Source organism: Myotis daubentonii, chromosome 10 (assembly GCF_963259705.1).
Source record: "Myotis daubentonii chromosome 10, mMyoDau2.1, whole genome shotgun sequence".
Taxonomy (NCBI): Eukaryota; Metazoa; Chordata; class Mammalia; order Chiroptera; family Vespertilionidae; genus Myotis; species Myotis daubentonii.
The window spans coordinates 45,926,129-45,944,961 of record NC_081849.1 but is presented as its reverse complement, the minus strand read 5'-3'; the positions used below and the strand labels follow the sequence as shown (position 1 = coordinate 45,944,961).

At 41.0% G+C, this 18,833-nt stretch overlaps 1 protein-coding gene across 1 annotated transcript; it reads right to left on the bottom strand.

Annotated features, from left to right (window-relative positions):
• Positions 1–784: 784 nt before the first annotated feature.
• On the bottom strand, positions 785–16,013 carry PTTG1IP2 (PTTG1IP family member 2). Its single transcript, XM_059711267.1, has 5 exons — positions 15,863–16,013; positions 13,653–13,699; positions 5,626–5,719; positions 4,257–4,370; positions 785–858 (listed from the first exon to the last, which is right to left on the bottom strand). Exons 1-5 carry the CDS (start codon positions 16,011–16,013, stop codon positions 785–787), a joined length of 480 nt encoding a protein of 159 aa, XP_059567250.1.
• Positions 16,014–18,833: the final 2,820 nt, after the last annotated feature.

Here is an 18,833-nt window from a genome sequence, read left to right as displayed (position 1 = left end):
AGCACCCTGTTACCACCAAAACAATTTCTACTCAACAAGACCTCGGAGTTGGCAATGGATTGTGTATGTGCTGGACAGCTCATCCTTGCTCCTGTGGGGTTGCTGCTGCTGCTTATTCAGATTTACTATTCTGTCCCCAAGGCCCAGAGCAGCACAATAATCTGGATGTTCCTCCAAAGTTATTTGTAATGGTAATTATAAAAGACCTTGCAGTATCCTTTTCTCAATCATATTCTGATCTAAAGTTTTTTGTGGTCCAATTACCCAGGTGAAAAGGGGGGGCTCTGTTCTGACTTCAGTTGGGGCTCCAGGGCCCAGGCCTGGGCAGGGGAGTGGAAGGGACTGCCAGGAGCTGTGAGTGCTGAGCAGAAGGAAGCCAAGGTTGGAGCCCTGGGTGCCTTGTAACTTGTAAGGGAAAGAGTAAAGAATCAAGTGGAGAAGTGTGGATAGAGGATCAGCCAACTAAGGTAAGATGAAATGAATTAATTTGGGAGAAGCCTACAGGGATTCCTTAAGGCAAAGGTCCCCTTCTGTTGAGTTGCTTTTGTGGAGTGGGAGTTGGGAGAACTGGGAAGGCTATTACTATCCAGTCTGGGTTGGAAATTTTAACTCTTCTCTAACAATATTGTGGTTTTACCCATCCTAGACTATTGAAGTTACAAGAATGTGTGTGAGAAATGAGAACAATGAAATCAGCTGTCATGTTTTCTACTCATACTTTAATGTTCATCCTGGAATATGTGAAGGAAAGACTTGCAGCTGTGAGTTACCAGGAGTCTGAGCATCATATCAAATAAATTAAAATACTTGCCATAATTTCCTTGGTGAATAAAAAAACCCTGTGGTCTCCTAACAGCACTGTTAAAAGTGATAGTAAATTTAGAATTAGTCAGGCTTATTTTCAGAATACTTAAGGCTATAACTGGAATTATTTTATTTCTTTAAAAGACTAAACTTATGCAATTTTTAAATTACCAATCCTCTACTAAAGTTCTCCCTTTATTTATCCACCATCAGAATTGAAGTGTTTAAGAACAACACAATTAAAATAAGTGGACTATCATTAAAAATATCAATAAGTTAATAACAGAATGAACAATTGCTTGTTTCTTGTCTATGTCCCCTTAGTAGGATGTAAACTCCATGAAGATAAGAATTTGGTCTTTCTTGTTTACAATTATATCCCTAGTGACAACAACCTGCCTATGGCATAATACACTCTCAATATACATTTGCTACAACAGAGAGTTAAGAAGGAGCTGAGTAGATGAACAGGTAAACATTTATATTCTCTAACATTTGAAATTTAAAAAAAATATTTTAAAATATAATATTCTTGATTTCAGAGAGGAAGAGAGGAAAGGAGAGATAGAAACATAAGTGATGGCTTAGCTGGTTTGGCTCAGTGGACCAAAGGGTCCCGGATTTGGTTCCAGTCAGGGATACGTACCTTGGTTGCAGGCTACATCCCGTGCCCGAGCCCTTGGTCAATATTTGGCCAATCCTTGGTCAGGGCTCGTGCAGGAGGTAACCAATTAATGTGTTTCTCTCACATCGATGTTTCTGTCTTTCCCTCTCTCTTTCTCTCCCCCTAAAAATTAATGGAAAAATATTCTCTAGCGAGGATTAACAAACAGACAAACAGACAAAAATAAACCAAAAAAGAAAGGAAGAAAGAAAGAAAGAAAGGAAGGAAGGAAGGAAGGAAGGAAGGAAGGAAGGAAGGAAGGAAGGAAGAAAGAAAGAAAGAAAGAAAGAAAGAAAGAAAGAAAGAAAGAAAGAAAGAAAGAAAGAAAGAAAGAAAGAAAGAAAGATTAGTGATGAGAAAGAATCATTGATCAGCAGCCTCCTGCACACCCCACACTGGGGTTAGAGCCTGTGGAATCGAACTGTGACCATTTGGTTCATATGTCAACACTCAGCCAATGAGCCACACCAGCCAGGCTAACATTTGAAACTTTTAAAAGTGCTTTAACTTTTCAATCATATCTGCTGAGTAATATTAGATCAAATGTAGCAATCAATATTTTGATGCTCCATTAGTCATTCAAGGGTATTTTTTAAATGAAAGATGGGTGTTTCTGGAACCCAACCAGGATCTTTGGATCATGAAATGAAATAAACCCTTAGTAAGACAACTTCCTCTCACAGAATATAGTGCTCATTGAATTAACTAGGTCTAGAAGATCTCTAGAAGAAACTGAAGATGAAGAGATGGTGGTTGAAACTAGAACTGAGTACAATTGTTGGCCCATATTTGTAAAAAGATTTCAGGGATTTACTCCTCCCTCCCCACTTCCCCTGGTTTTCTTTCTTGCTTTCTATTAAATGTATTGGGGTGACATTGGTTACTAAAATTATGTAGGTTTCAAGTGTACAATTCTATGATACATTGTCTCTATATTGCACTGTAGGGCTTCCTTTTAAACTGCAGACAAAATAAGTTTCAGTGATGGATATTTGCTTAGGACCCCTTCTCTTATGGGTATAATTTGCCACCTTACTCATAGGCACTATACAAAAAAAGTGATGACCTATGTAAGACACCAGGATTTGGGGAAAATATATAAAAGAAAAAAATAACATGTATGCCACAGCCTCTTACCACACATGTAATATATTCTATAGGTTTTTCCTTCTGAATATATTTATGTTCTAGAGATAAAGAATAGAAGTTATCTTTTAACTTACCCCATCTTTTATTTTTGTATGTTAATAAAAAAGGATATAAAGGCTCAAAGCCAGAAAAAATACAAAATCTTATAGAAAATAGAGGTCTTAAGCAAGCAAGTAGAATATATGGCCAATCCTTATCTTGTTCATTTGTGGGGGTTTTTTGTTGTTGTTAATTCTCACTCGAGGGTATTTTTTCCATTGATATTTTTAGAGAGAGTGGAAGCGAGGGGGGCACATTTTACTTACAGGTGGGCCTATTCGCGCATCTGTCTTATCTATGGGTCCTTCTTGGAAAAGGTGTATAATCAGAAGAAAGAAAATAATACCATGCTGGGCTGAAGAATAATGAAGAAAAACAAATCTTTTGACATGCGTGGACTATGGAAATACTTTCCATGCATGCTTCTAAGAACTCCTTTTGAAAAAATTACTTGAGGATGTACTCCAGTAAAAGGAAAACAAAAATCAATCCTATAAAGAAGAGGTGTCAAAAAAATTCTTCTAACTCAGTACAGCACTGAAAATAAACTAAGTTTTATAAATTAGGAAATCAGGACTTTTAGAAGAATGTCTTAAGAAGAAAATAAATATATATTTACCAAATAGTAAGATAAGTAATCACAGTGATGGGATAAAGACACATGTGTCATTCCTGACAAGAAATAATGAAGGTGATCGAAAACTCTAGAAAATGCAAAGGCTGTATAGGAAAGTCACAATGTAAACATGAAGCAAGCTGAAACGTAGCAGGATATGAGAAATGGAGAGGAAGCAAAGAGCATCTATTTGACCTTGACACGAGGTACTTCTCTTTCAAGCAATCTGGGATAGTGACAGAAATACATTTCTTATTTCCATTTTGGTCCTTTATAATCAATATTTATACAATCATAATATGTTCTATTATCTTTATTCATTTAAAAATTTTGGATTCAAACTATAAACATTTTAAGATATAAATATAGTTACAAAATAAAGTGTACACTTGAAAAGATCAAAGGAGTGAGACAGTTTACAGAGTTTAGATGATAGAGGAGGAGAGGACAAATAGGACATATAAGGTCCCAAATTTCCTTATCTTAAGTAATGGGAGAAGTATAAAAACAGAGATTATATTACTCAAAGTTAAAAAGATAACAAACAGAAGAAAGATTAGTAATCTTAAGAACTAATAATTAAAATTCAAAAATAAAATGATAATATCCACTAACAGGAAAAAAAAACAACCAAAAAATGCATAAAATGCAAGATAAGTTTCTCAGCTTTCATGATGAGGAGTCAATAGAAAACATCTAAAGTTAATATATCATGAAGAGGGGCTGTAACCATATTGTTCAAATATATAGAGGTGAGCAAAAGAAGAACTGCAAATAAAATCATACTAAAAAAAATTACTTCTGGGGAGGAGGTATCAGAGGTAGAGGAGAGGGTGAGAAATTTAAATTTTTCATTTTATAAGATGTTATACTTTTTTCCTTATCATCTGGATATATTACTTTTATTACATTAAAAAGGTAAAACACTCCTGATAACTAGCTTAGTATTTTCTTCAATGATATTATCCCCAAGTGCATTCTTACTAAGGATGAAATGAACATACCCCTGCAGGTAATAGTGAAGGAGGCAGCAATACCAAATGAATGATATAATTAATATTGCAATGAGCAGAAGCATCAGGAATCCAAACAGGTCAACTGAAATGTACAAAAAGAAACATATTTTAAGTTAACAGAAGATTAATAATTTCTTATATTTTCATCTTTTCTATTATCACATAGTCTGATTAAGTACAAATTCAGCCCTTTCTGAAAATACAATAACATACATCACATACTCCAATCAAATTACCATTAACACAGCAGTCACTAACATTTAAAAATAATCTGGGTTGCTAAGACGAGGTAACATTATCTTCAAACTGGTAAACTATTGGGCCATTGGCTACCTTTTCCTCTATTTTATCCAGCTGCCTTCACGCTTTTATAGAGATAGCTGGGGCTGCGTTGTTGTTTGAATTTCAGCAGTTCCTTATGAAAGAGACAACAAATGCTCTCTGGGAAACGGATTTCCAGCATTTGTAAACTACCCCCCCCCCCACCACACCCCATGCTATGTGAAACTAGAAGGGCAGAACATGAAGTAGGAGACTAAGGTTCCCACTCATACTAAATGTATCAAGTTTTACTTTTTTATACCTCTTTGCTGCAAACAATTATGATTTAAACAGACCTAATAATACCTGAAGAAAACAGGGACTTGAGGGCAAAATTGGTATTTTTTCACTTCAATTAAGAAAAAGACATAGACAACTGGTGGCTCTGGAAGGGTTTTCTTATATAGTCAGGGTTCCCCTGGAAAGCCTGTTGCTTTAACTCTTTTTGAAAACTTCTTTAAAGGTTCTAATACATTTCCCTGCTTTGATAGCTACCATATACCAAACCAAAAGTATAACATGGTAGATGTAATTTGAAGATTCTTTGATGATTGAGATTTGTTCGGTCCTAGGGAGTCATTGTTCTGAATGACAATTCTCAGTACAAAATACATTCCCTGAGGAAATATAAGTTATAGCTACTGGATTCAATATATCCTCACCCTAGTACTAGCTTATAAGAAACACCTGGAGTTCCTGAAACAACCTAAAAACACAGTCCTCCCTTCTCTGGCTATGGTTATTGTACACCAGAGTAGAGATGAACTTTAAAGTATTTAACAACTGGTATGGTAAGGGACCCACCCACCAATCAGAATGAATGTTAGCCTAGTTGAACCAACAGAGTCTGGAAAGAACTAGTGTCAGCCAGTCTCAGGGGAAGCACCAATGAACAGACCTCCTGTTACTTTAATAAAGCAAATAAGATAATTTCTAATCCTTCAAGTGTAACAAATCACTAGTATTTTCAGGTCAATTTTTATAAGAACATAAAAATTCAAATAGTGACAACTTACCTTTACAGCTTAACCAAAATGACGAACTTAACTGACACCCCCTATTTGAAAAACAAAACTTTTTGCAAACGTTTTCGCCACTGCACCAAAAACACTGTATTTGGAAAGAAAAAAATAAAAGCAGTGTTCAAATATAATAATCCCAATTCCAGTAAGATTTAGGGCTAGTTCAATAAATATTCAATAAATAACAGCCATCATCATCATTATTTTATTACTAGAGGCTGGTGCACTGGTGGGATCCAGCCAGCCTGCCCCTGATGGGGGCCATTGGGGGTGGGCTGGCTGGAGTGAGGGGCTGAGACAGTTTGCTGGCTCCGCCCCCAATCAGGTTGGGGGGGCTTGCTCAGGGGTGGGGCCCACCGTGGGGAGGGGCTGCAGGTGTTCCAGTCGTCCCTATTCGGTTGATTTGCATATTACCTTTTTATTACATAGGATTATTCATGCTGTTGGTAGTCTGCCCAGATCCTCCATACCAGGCCCATGTACCCAATCCCAGCTGCAATGGGTGTTGGCTGCAAGTGGCCCAAGCTGACCTCCTTCTTGGGTTGTCCTCAGTGGGTAGGATTACCTTGCCCTTGAGGTAACTTCCCCCTTCACCCCGCCATTACTGGCTCATATGTAGGGTCCCAAACAGTGGGCATCTTTGCCTAAAGGCAGGGATAACTCTGCTAGTGACTCTTTTTTACCCCAGGGCTGCCTGTGGTTCAGGCCAAGGGTAGACTTTAGCTGAGACCACATCTTTGCTTGGTTCTTGTCCCTTACGTGCCCCGAATCCTTTTCTTTTTCATCAGTTTTTGCTGAAGAGCAGTTGCTGAAGAAATGACATGTACCTGAGTCCTTTTCTCAGGCGCTGTGTTTGGGGAATCAAACCTGAGCCATTGCTTCATGAAGTAGTAATAATGACTTCAGTAGATAGGATTTGTTTCTCTCTCTCTCCGACACTCTTACCCATTCCTCTTGTTGGCAGCACCCACTCTTTCCTCCGCTACATGTGGGCCTGGTGGTGGCTGTCTCATCCCTTCAATCCCACCTCATCCCCCTCCCTCTTCCTGCTCACAGGTGGTCAGATAATCATATGGAAATAGGAAAACTGACTTCTAAGTGCTTTGTTGAAGTAAGCAAAAGCAAGGTACAAAGGTGGAAACCATTGTGGGAGATAAGACTAGAACCTGGATAAGTTAAAAAAAACACACACACACACAAAAAAAAACCAAGGACAGAGTAGTAAAAATGGCTGTTATTTACATAGGGCTTACTGGATAACAGGCACCATTCTAAGTCCCTTTTATGTATTAACTCATCCTCATGACAACCCTGTGAGCTACCTGCCATTATGTCCACTTTATATTTGAGGACAATAAGACACAGAGCAGTCAAATGATTTACACAAGGTCACATGCCTAGTAAATAAGGAACCTGCAGTTGTAACCTAGTCGATGTGGTTCTATGCTGGTAACCAAACCTATAAGAGATTCCAGACCCTCCCAGTCACTCTGGCTGCACATCCTGAGACCAGCACCTCAATGAAAAGAACTACCCTTTAGATAAAGTCTATGGCCCGCGGCCCGGATCCGGCCCGTTTGAAATGAATAAAACTAAAAAAAAAAGACCATCCCCTTTTATGTAATGATGTTTACTTTGAATTTATATTAGTTCACACAAACACTCCATCCATGCTTTTGTTCCGGCCCTCCGGTCCAGTTTAAGAACCCATTGTGGCCCTCGAGTCAACAAGTTTGCCCACCCCTGCTTTAGACACAGCCTGGTTGCAGGAGGTATTCACAGGCCAGTTTTGTTTCATACAAACCAAGACCAAAGGTCAAATAAAACCATTTAGGCCAGTCTGAGATTGAAGCCAGTTAGGCTGAATGGGTCCTGTCCTTTTGCCCTGTTGTATAAAGACGGGAACTGCAAAGTCAAGGCCTAGTTGAACCAACAGAGGCTGGAAAGAACTGAAGATTTCCTCCTTTGGTTCTTAGTGCTTAGAGTTTCTGAGCACCCAGGCCACCTAGCAGGTAGTTTTCTGTTTTGTTTTTTATCTCGCAGAGTTTTAAGGGAGATGAATTGCCAAAAAAAATCCCGAACCTATCAGGGAGGGGCCTGTGCTTACTCAGCACTGAGCTAATTCCCAGGCCCCAGGAACAAGTTCGCAACAGGTGAGCTTCTAAAGCAACGCAGTCCTCAGAAGAGACCTCCTTCCCTGTGCCTCTCTCTGATGGGGGCTCAGGAATCAATGGAAAAGAGCGCCTTCACTGGGTAAGCCTGGGCAGCCGGACTGGTGACTCACTGCTTGTCCAGGGAACTTGCACAGAACAGCTGCACAATCTGCACCTCTCTCTCTGAGTTCCCAATCTTAGAGCTGAAAGCGGTTGGTGGGCGGGGGGTGGGGTGGGAGGGTGGGGGGGGGTCGGGGGGTGCAATAACTGACTGACTTTGGGTAAGTACAATTTTAGTTGAAGGCTAGTTGCATTATTTTGCAGAGGCATTTTTTTTTTTTAATGTAGGGATGGGGACAATAAAATGTATGTGTCCTGAAAGGTCAAAGGGTAAAATAGAGTAGACTAAGGTCGTTTATTTTTTACTCTCTGTCTGCCCAGCTCGTGTGCCCATCTTTCTTCTTTTAGCAACTATACCCTCTTTCCTTTGTGGGCCTCTTCCCCCAACTCCACGTGGCTCTGCAGCTGTCGGACAGCTTTGCCCACCACTTTCTAATGTCGAATCATCAGACACAAGTGGTGGCACTCAGGGTGGCCCATCCCGCGGTCCCAGTGACCAGTGGTGGGCTGGACATAAGACCCAAATCGGGCCAGTCAGAACCGTCTCTGGAGTTGTATACAGAAATTGGGAAGGACCTGCTGGGAGAGGCCTCCTCTCCAGCTTTGTGAACAATGTCCATTTGCCACAGAAGAAAATAAGTCAATCCACAGAGGGAGGCAGAACTGGGAGAAGAAAAGAAAGAAGGAAGTGGAAACACTCTCCTTTAGGATTCAGCCGAGTATGAAGCCATGCCACTCCTGGGCTTCCCAATTTTGTGAGTCAAAAATTCCCCTTTTTATTAAATTTGTTGGAGTTGGGTTCTGTCACTTACCACAAAGAGACGAACACCTTAACTAAATCTAAAAAGTCTTCAAAGAATCAAACTTCACATTACCCAGAGGAACAGTATAATATATTCAACAACCCTAAATTGGTAATTTATAATTTAAAACAAATTACATGGATTTTTCTCTTGTAGTTTAGAAAGACTGTCCAAATCAATATAAAGTCATGCTGACCTCAGATTCTTCAGAGAGTGGCACCTCAGCAGTCAGCTAAAATACTTTAGAATGATAGTTAAGATAATTCATGGGGAAACTAGAGTATTTGTTCTAAGGTAGAACTCTGTTAATAAGCTTATACAGACATCAAAATTGATATTTTTATAAGCAAATATCATTAAAATAAGAAAATGCAGAAAAAAAGGAGAGGTACTTAATAATGTTTACTGGCTTGTTAACAATGTATAAACTGATGGTTTAATATAATCCTGCAAAAAATAGTACATACGTGTTATTGTGCAAAGGGGGATTTTAGAGTAGTGGACATTGAAAGGATCAAAAGAGCATTCACTCATTATTTATGGGCAGATGCCAGACACAGCAGAGGTTATACAGATATAGAGAGTGCTGCTTTTGCTTTGTTTGGCAGGTACAGTATGTACACTCTACAAAAAACAAATCTCTAAGTAAAAGAACATTATAATTTCGAAAGGAGTGGAAGAGCCCTAGCCAGTTTGGCTGAATGGATAGAGCATCGGCCCGTGGACTGAAAGGTCCAAGGTTTGATTCCGGTCAAGGGCACATACTTTGGTTGCAGGTTCCCTGGTCTTGGTAGGGGTGCATGCAGGAGGGGTGCATGTGTCTCTCACATCAATGTTTCTCTCTGTCTCTCCCTCTCCCTTCCATTCTTTCTAAAAATCAATGGAAAAATATCCTCGAGTGAGGATTAACAAAAAAGGGGGGGGGGGGGAGGGAGTGGAACAGATATAAATGTAATAGAAATTTATAAGAGAAAGTATTCACTTCTAATTGGCATGACTAGTTTAGATTTTTTCAGGGGATATACAGATTTTGTCTGAGTCTTGAGGATTAGGTGAAATCAGTAGAAGACAGAGTAGGCCTTAGACACACAAGTCACAGCAGAATGAGAGAACAGGTATCCACGTGGCAGGGCTGAAATCTGCTGTGGTGGACCTTTGTGCAATTATTTGGAAGGTAAATTTCTCTGATTGTGAGGGGGGTGGATTGCCAGACTATGGAGTCTATATTTTAACAATAAGGGGACAGCTGAATTGTTTCGAGCTAATAGGTGACACAATGGAATTGCTACTTTATGATAATGAATAAACATCAGGAAGGCCTGGACGGGCAGAAGCCTACAAAGTCTAAGACTGTTCCAGTCGAAAGACAAATGGAAGGACTGATAGGACTTTGTGAACTGCAGAGAGAGAGGAAAAGTAAGAGAAAGGAGCCAAAGATTTAGAAAATTATGTCTGGGAAAATGCTACCAAAAATAAAGAAGTAAATAAAAAAGGAGCTTCTTTGGGGAAGAAAACTTGGGAATTTAGTTTTAGAAAATTTGAACTTGAGGTGATGAAGAAATGTTAATCGAGAACTGTATCACGTCCAGCTGGTGTGGCTCAGTGATTGAGCATCCACCTATGAACCAGGAGGTTGAGGTTCAATTCCCAGTCAGGGCACATGGCCAGGGTTGTGGGCTCATCCCCTGTAGGGCGTGTGCAGGAGGCAGCAGATCAATGATTCTCTCTCATCACTGATGTTTCCATCTCTCTCTCCCGCTTCCCTCCTCTCTGAAAGCAATAAAAATATATATTTAAAAAAGAACTGTGTCACCCCAAGATCCAGGGACTATTAGGTCTAAGAATATGAATTGGGGATTTCTTTATGTGCAGGTACTAGCAGAGGTCATGGCAGTAGGTGAGATAGCACAAGGGTGAGAACATGGTATTAAAAATTGCTTTGGAGTGTGAGGAATGATGAGGAAGAGGAACAGATGAAGGAAGCGGAGAGGGGAGGAAAGAAGCAGAGCAGGTAATGTGTAAAGTCCAGGTCACCAAGAAAGGAGCAAGTCTCCAGAAGGAGGGACTAAGTTGAAAGGTCAGTGCCTTTGGTTATGGAGAGTCTTTGGTGAACTCTAAATCAGTTGCTAGTCATTAAATCCTGGGGATAAGGAAGCAAAGGCAGCATAAGGACTTTAACTGCTAGAAGGAAATAAGAAGTTTGGGTTTTGTGTGTGTTTTTCCCATTTCATCTGAACTGATGAGCTGCCTCAAACTGATTGTCAAACTGCAGCGGGAAGGCCAGGGAGGGTTGGGGGGCAGGAGGAAGGGGGGTAAGAGATCAACTGAAGGACTTGTATGCATGCATATAAGCATAACCAATGGACATAAGACACTGGGGGGTAGGGGAGGCTAGGGGACTGTCTAGGGCGGGGGGATAAAATGGACACATATGTAATACCCTTTGTAATACTTTAAGCAATAAAAAAAGAAAAAGAAAAAAAAGAAAGGAGCCAATGCTGAGAAATAGACTGAATTTATCATAGAGGGAACAGGAGAACGGTCCTGAGTCTGTGAATGTGCTTCCGAGTATGGTGTATGCACGGAGGTAAAGACTCAGGGAGTAGTCTTGGAACTGTGAGCCGACTTCCCAAGGGGAAAAGTGAGTGTAAAAGAAAAGACACTGAATTGGTTTAGAAGAAAAATGAGAAACTTGACAGAAGGCCTTAAACTTCTCCAGGAATATCAGGCTCCAGAAGGATGGTTATGCCAAGAGCAATTAAGGTGTTGCCTTGGAGAGTAACCCATGAAACTAGTCCTCTGCATTTTCTTTTAGCGGAGAGACTCCTGAGAGGTCCTCCACATGGTCAGTGGCATATCTAGATTCGAATCCATGATCCTGTCCACCCCCTTACACACACACACACACACACACACACACACACACACACCTTTCAGAATAATAGATATCACAGTGGCCATCCTTGTGGGGTTTGAGGTATGGCATTTATAAGTGTATTTCACAGACATGTGAGTAATGGTTATTTCCTATGACTGTGCTATGGGAAAGTCAAAAAACCCACTGGGGTTGCTATAACTTCATTCCTTTCTGTCCCAACCAATAATTCATATCAAGATGCAATGAATGAGAAAAGTGATTATGGAGAAAACTTATAATCTACTCTAATTCATTTTGTAAGTCAATTTTAAAGCTCAGTCTGCAGCAAAAAAAGAAAAAAAGGGTGACAGGATATGTCTCATCATTGTGACATCATAATTGAAATCTATCATTCCAAGTGACACATAATGATTCTGAACAACAACGAAAGCTGAAAGTTCACAAGTTTCTTAGATTTTATTTCTAATGAAAGAGAAGATAACAACAAAAATATAATGCCTTTCATATGCCGAGTTTATGATTGTGTGCTGGGGGTAGTACTGTAACTTAGTTGCTGTTAGTGGATTTGTTTTTGGTAAGAAGGTTTTCTAACTGTAGGAAGGCTAGTCACATACTGTTAAATTACAAGAAAATGTTTCCAATAGAATCTGAGGAAGATTCCCTTATAGTTAAGAAGGATAAGCATATAATTTATCATTCAAACTGGAATATTGTGGGGAATAAAAAGGAGTTGGTATACTATATATATTCAGGGTGAGGCAAAAGTAGGCTTATAATGATGAATATGGAAAATAGAGTTTATTCTTATATTCTTGTATTATTATTTAACTATTGTATTATTTTCCATACAAAAAGAGAGATTGGCTTGCAAATAAAATGTTATGGTATCCATATCATTATTTGCTTCAGAATTATCCATTTTGGAGGAGAGGGCATACATGAAATAAGATCTGCTAAGGTGGGTCTTGAAGGGGGTATAAAGCTTTATTATACTGTTTTCATGTTTGAAAATTTCTTTTCAAACATGAAAAAAAAACAAAGAAAAAAAGGTGTCCATTCAAGTGAACAGCCAGGAGAATTCACAGGAAGAAGGAAGTCCATTGGAGGGGGCCATAGCTGGAGGAAAAATAGGAGAGTAAAGAACCAGAGGATGGTCTTGTCTTCTTGAGGCAAAAAGTATGTGCAGTGTAAGGTAATGAGAATGCAAGAGCCATTGTAGGCCACGCAGACTCGGGGTGGCCGTGGAAGTGAAAACCGAATGCACAGAGCTGAGGAGTCAGGGCACGGCAGGACCCAGTGTGTCTGGGCCATCGCCAAGTATGGCAAGCACATCCAATTATGGCAGGAATTGGGTGGAGAAGTCCAAGAGCCCTGAGCCCAAGGCCTCATTAAAGCGGAGGAATTGCCTATGTGAGGATAAGTAGGGGCACAGGTTGGTCCGTCCAGATCACTATGACAGATAGCAGTTACCAGAGTGTGCCCTTTTCTAATTAGTGATTTTGTGCGTCTCTGGTGTTAATTTTCAGTTCTCCAATACTTATTAGAGTAGAAAGGTTTTGAGAGGGTTGCTGCCAAGTTCTCTGTAACACCATTTACCTCATGGCATTTCTGCTCTCTTCCAAATCTGAAGTGAAGAATAATGGTGTGAGACATCTGAGCATCAGCAAAGGGGACGTTAGCTACATAGCGGTTAAGGAACAGTGCGTCTGTAATCCTTTCTGATCTAAGGAGTAGAGTAGCAAGGAAATTTTCACTGTATCTCAAAGGGCTTATCTTTTCCTTGATATAGAAAAAATTCTTCCCGAAGGCAGTACACTTCTTTTTTCATGCAAAATAACATTTTGTTTCTGAAGCATCTAGAAGGAAGTACATGTTTGTACTAAATTATTTCTTGTTTATTTCTAGTCCTTGGAGAATGATTGGAAACTAGAAATACATCTTAGTAACAGCTATTCATATTATAGAAATCATGTAAGACAAAATCTGTCATATCTTTTAGACTGCAGCTCTAAATTATGTGACTTTATAACATTCCCAAGACAAGCTCCTCATTGAAAAGTAACTTACTTTTCTATCTCGTATGCACAAATGACAATTTTTGTTTGATGCACATCCTACAAGAAAAAAATATGAAGTACAAAACTGTAAATACAAAGCCTATCTACTGCTCAACATTATATAAAAGTGCATTTCATTTAGTCATTCCTGTTTTATAGCATATTCATCCACACCACAGCATTTTACTTTATTATTTCCATATATCTAGAAAGTTTTCCTATTAGTGCCATTTAAATCCTAACTCTTATTTTCTCCTGTTACTTGAAAAAATAGGAAATTCCCTGACCGGTTTGGCTCAGTGGATGGAGTGTCGACCTGAGGACTGGGGGGTCCCAGGTTCGATTCCGGCCAAGGGCATGTGCCTTGGTTGCAGGCACATCCCCGGTGCGAGGTGTGCGGGAGGCAGCTGATCGATGTTTCTCTCATCGATGTTTCTAACTCTCTATCCCTCTCCCTTCCTCTCTGTAAAAAATCAATAAAATATATTTAAAAAAAAAAAAAGAAAAAGAAAAAATAGGAAATGGTACCCTCCAAATTTGATTGGCCATGCTGTGCTGTGCTATCCTGACCTAGAGAGTTCTGTTTCTTTTCTTGGTTGCCACTTGCTCTTTAGACTATGCCCATTTGTCGTCTGGTTGCTCCTGAGAGAATTTCTCTATATGTTAGTACTTTTTTCGTTCATTCATTAGACACTGGGGAAGAAAATCCTTAGCCCAAAGTTCCAAGGGCAAACTGTACCTCCTTGGGATATTGCTTCCTAAGCTCTCAAATAGAAATGGGCATCAGGGTTCAAAGGCCTGTTTTCGGGAGGTCTCACTTGATGTGGGATCATCCCCAACGTCCTGTGCTTGCCTGGGTACAAGGCCTACCCCTCACTCAGAGTCCTACCAGGGATGGAGGTGGGATCTCCGTGAGGGGTCAGAATGCCTTCCTCAGTTTGAGAAGTGAAGGAATCAAGTCTAAGAAACCATCTCCCTGTTAGGCAGCAAAGTTAGATGCAAGCACCAAGGGGAGGCTGCCCCAGGCTGACGCCAGCCCCCGGGAGGCCTGGGACAGGTTGAACCAGGCTTTCCCCCATAAAGGACGCTGTTTCCTCAGCAACACTGATTGGGGTTAGTCAGCCCTAGAACTGACTGTGGTCTCTATGATTCTCGATTTGTTTTGTTTATTCCGTGCTTTTATTATTTGCCTCACAATCCCACCTCCTTCCGTGCCCAGGCCTTTTTGTTCTTCTTCAAGCGTTTTGAAGGTCTTTTGAATAAATTCTAGTATGACTCCAATTTCCTAGGGAACAAAAAGAAGGATTTGTGTCTCTGTGTGGCCCCGTTTGCAGGCACTGTGTGTGGGAGAACAGGGCAGGATGGTACTAGAACACTGTCCTCTTGGAGTGTGTATGGGGGTGACAGAGAGAGAAATCTGTGGGGAAGATGAAACCAGAGGAAACAAGCCAGGCCCTTTAATTCAGTCTCTCCCCACTCCCCTCCTCTCAAAGCTGAGCGCTCTGGGTTTGTTTTTTCTAAGGAAGACTGATTCGCTAACAGATCTTAACATTCTTTTAGACTCCAGAAGCCAGAGAGCAGTAATTATTCTGTCTTACAGTCTTCATAAAAATGGCAATCTTGGCTTTGCAGGCCATTTTCCAAGTAATTCAAATTTTGTCCTCATTCTATCTATGCAATTCCAATTTAGGATTCTAAAATCCGTACTTGCAAGTTCATGAATTCTACTCAGCATGGTTTTGAATGTTGCAGAATGTCTTCAGTTGGAGCGGAGAGCCAAAGGAAGTCTCCAAACCAAAGTAACTATTTCTTAAGATAAGACCCCAAAGTAAGCAACTTATTAACTAAGATCTTAAAACACTTAGAAAGACTAGAGATGGCCATTGAGTGAAGTCTGATTAGAACAAAAACCAACAGCGTATTCACAGCACAAAGCTTATGGGCTATGTAGGTCATGCAGAAAGTGAGGGGAGGGGCCTGCTCTCCCAAATTTAAAACTATTTTAATCCACTTTTCTTCATTTCATATAAGACAAATTAATTCGAGAGCAATTTAACTGGATTTCACCCAAAACGTCAGGAGCCTTTATATATGTTTTCTCTCCAACCGCAAACGGTAATTTTCGAGATGAAAATATCCTGCCAGTTGGCACCATGGATCAAGAAGGAGAGAGGGCAGGTGGCGCTGTGGGGCACCGCCTCTGGGTTTGGGATGGCTCACCTTCATCGTCCGCAGATTTTGGTCTCTGCTTGCCCTTGTGTCTGGAGATTTGAGAAAAACCCTTCTCTGAGAAGCTGATAAGCAGTTGGATGAGAAGGAGAGAGAGGAAAACTGGCAGGAGAATTTGGCCCCAGGCCCGCAGCCAGCACATGGCTCCTCAGGTTTGCGGTCCACAGGTTTCCAGCCACTGGGACTGGGGCCGGCACCCGGTTCCAGATTGGACTGGCAGACCCCGCTCAGGGACTGTGGACTGTCACAGCCCGGGGTCCTGAGGCAGCTCCTTCTAAACCCTGGACCCCCGCATATCTCACAGAACCTTAGCACTCCTAATGTTCCGGCCAGAACACAGAATGTTCATAATGTAATCCCAGTATGCACGGGGCTCGGGCTAACTAGAGTCCTGACCAGCCGGACTTGATGGATCATTGCTATCCTGTTGTTTTTGGAAAAACGCCTGGATTCTAATTTTCAGCACTCAATTATGTGTAAAGCTTCGCACCTTTCTGTGCTGTTTTCCCCAGAGGTAAATGATCCTACCCTCCAGTTGTGCCATTAAGTGGAGAGCTCCTGAAACTCTGTACATTCTTGATCTGTGGCCCGATGGCATGCTCTAACCAGTTTCCCAAAGTGTGGTGTATTTTAAGTGGTATGCAGAAGGATGTTTTCTTTTTTTTTTTTTTTTTTAGTTTCTTTATTAAGTTATTACATATGTGTCCTTATCCCCACATTACCCCTCCATCCCCCGCCACTCATGCCCTCACCCCCCTGTTGTCTGTGTCCATTGATTAGGCCTATATGCGTGCATATAAGTCCTTTGGTTGATCTCTGCCCCTTACCCCCACCCTCCCCTACCTTCCCTCTGAGGTTTGTTTTCTTTTGAATTTTCATAGCTATGAATTTATTTTTTAAGTGTGTCAGAAACATATAAGTAGTAGATATAATGAAATACTGGCAACATATAAAGTTTCAGAACTATAAATAGTAGTACATGATTTAAAGGATATGGGAAAATGGTACAGATGATTCCAGAATGACTAAAATTAGAGCAATATTGCCCCAATGTGGGGATGGGGATAGAGGTGGGTGGGACAGGGCATGGAAACTTGTCCTTGACCAGGGCCTATCTTGTTTTGTTTTTGAAAAACGAACAGTGCAGTTGTCCCATGACACTCCTGGCATATTGATTTAGACTGCACCCTGAGGACTATGGACTCTGTACTGCTAATAAGGATGGAGAAGGGGAAGGATGTGAAGAGTTCCAGACTGCTTTTTCCGTCCCTATTTGCAATGCAGAGCTGAGATGGAGGGCTATTAGCTATAATATGAAAAGTGTTCTTCTAAACTGCCAAGAAAAGGACAAAAAAAAAAAAGGACAATGGAAGAGAGATGTGAAGAGTTCACCTATAGAAAAGCAAATCCAAATAGCCAATGAATGTGTTAAAAATATTATTAGAACTGAAATGCTTTTTCCTTCCACCAGACCATTGGTTATAATTCTTGCTGTTCTAATTTTTGCTCAATAATACTAAATATTATAACACAGTTTGTCTCCACCAGGTTACAATCCCACCTCCTTCCGTGCCCGGCCTCATCGTCCCTCTGACAGAGGGCAAGGATCTCTTGGCTCTGAGAGAAACCTTCATCCCTCCTCAGCAGGAAGCAGTTAAGAGACCCCAACGCCCCCCTTCCCTGAAAGAATTCAGAGCCAAGATCCTTGAGGGGTGTGGTAGGCAGTTAGACAGACATGAGCAGAGCAAGGACAATGGGCCAACTGGAGGAGAAATGGATGGGCCAACCCGGAGACATACTTCTCACCACTCCCAAAGGCTCTGAAGCTGGCAATGGAGGAACCTGTGTAGACTCTCTCTCCCTCTGGCACTTCTAATCCCATCTTAGCAGCTGACTCTTTTGTTTGTTTGTTTTTAACTATTTTTATTGATTGCAGAGAGGCAAGGAGAGGGAGAGAGATAGAAACATCAATGATGAGAGAGAATCATTGATCGGCCGCCTGTGGGGATCGAGCTTGCAACCGGGCATGTGCCCTGACCAGGAATCGAATTGTGACCTCCTGGTTCATAGGTCGATGCTCAACCACTGAGCCATGCCAGCCAGGCATGGCAGCTGACTCTTAAAGGACAAAAAATAATACAAATGTTACTAGAAGTGTTCTGAGAAAACAATAGGTAAGACAAAGCCTTGAGACTGATTCACTTATTATTCAATGGATAAAGAAGATGCCATCTTGAGCAATATGTGGAGTATGCATAGTCCCTGAAAAGAGATGACAGCTGAATTGCTAAAAATTCACTGGTGGTGAAATGTTTTCCACTTAGGAAATGAACTAGTGGAGATAAGATTGCCCTGGTAGGTATAATAATTCAACCGTTTGAAAGAATGGGGAAGCAGTGCCTATAAAAACAACAGAATTGGTTGGTGATAGAGCTGTACTGATGCCCTGCAGAGGTAATGAGAAACCAAGGGCCAGTGACTAGCAGTCAAAGAGTAAGGGTGAATTCCAGAGAACCTCTTTGGTAGCCCTTGTTCCTTGTAATGGAAGAGTGAACAAAGCTAAGCAGCAGATTGAGGGCCCGATAGTTAGAGAACTCCAGAGACATTTACATCACTAGTCAGGCAGGTCTTATGCTGAGGCCAGAGCTCTGGTTAGGAAACTGGGGACCCTGAAACATGGTTTCTGTGTTTAAGTGCCACCATCTGGCCCTTATTACTTTGGGAACCTCATTATCACCATAGATATTAATGAGCCCATCCTCTACTGTCAGTTCAGCCTGTAAAGAAGAGATACTGCTGTCCTAGCCGGTTTAGCTCAGTGGATAGAGTGTTGGCCTGCGGACCGAAGGGTCCCAGGTTCGATTCCAGTCAAGGGCATGTACCTCAGTTGCTGTCTCCTCCCTGGCCAGGCTCTGGTCGAGGGTTGTGCAGGAGGCAACCAATAGATGTGTTTCACCCTCAC

Coding starts and splice junctions, on each gene's coding strand:
- PTTG1IP2 (XM_059711267.1), bottom strand. CDS start 16,013: ATGTGCTGGCTGCGGGCCTGGGGCCAAATTCTCCTGCCAGTTTTCCTC. Junction 5,720..13,652: donor TGTGCATACGAGATAGAAAA/GTAAGTTACTTT, acceptor TTCCAAATACAG/TGTTTTTGGTGCAGTGGCGA. Junction 859..4,256: donor GTATGTTCATTTCATCCTTA/GTAAGAATGCAC, acceptor CACTTTTAACAG/TGCTGTTAGGAGACCACAGG.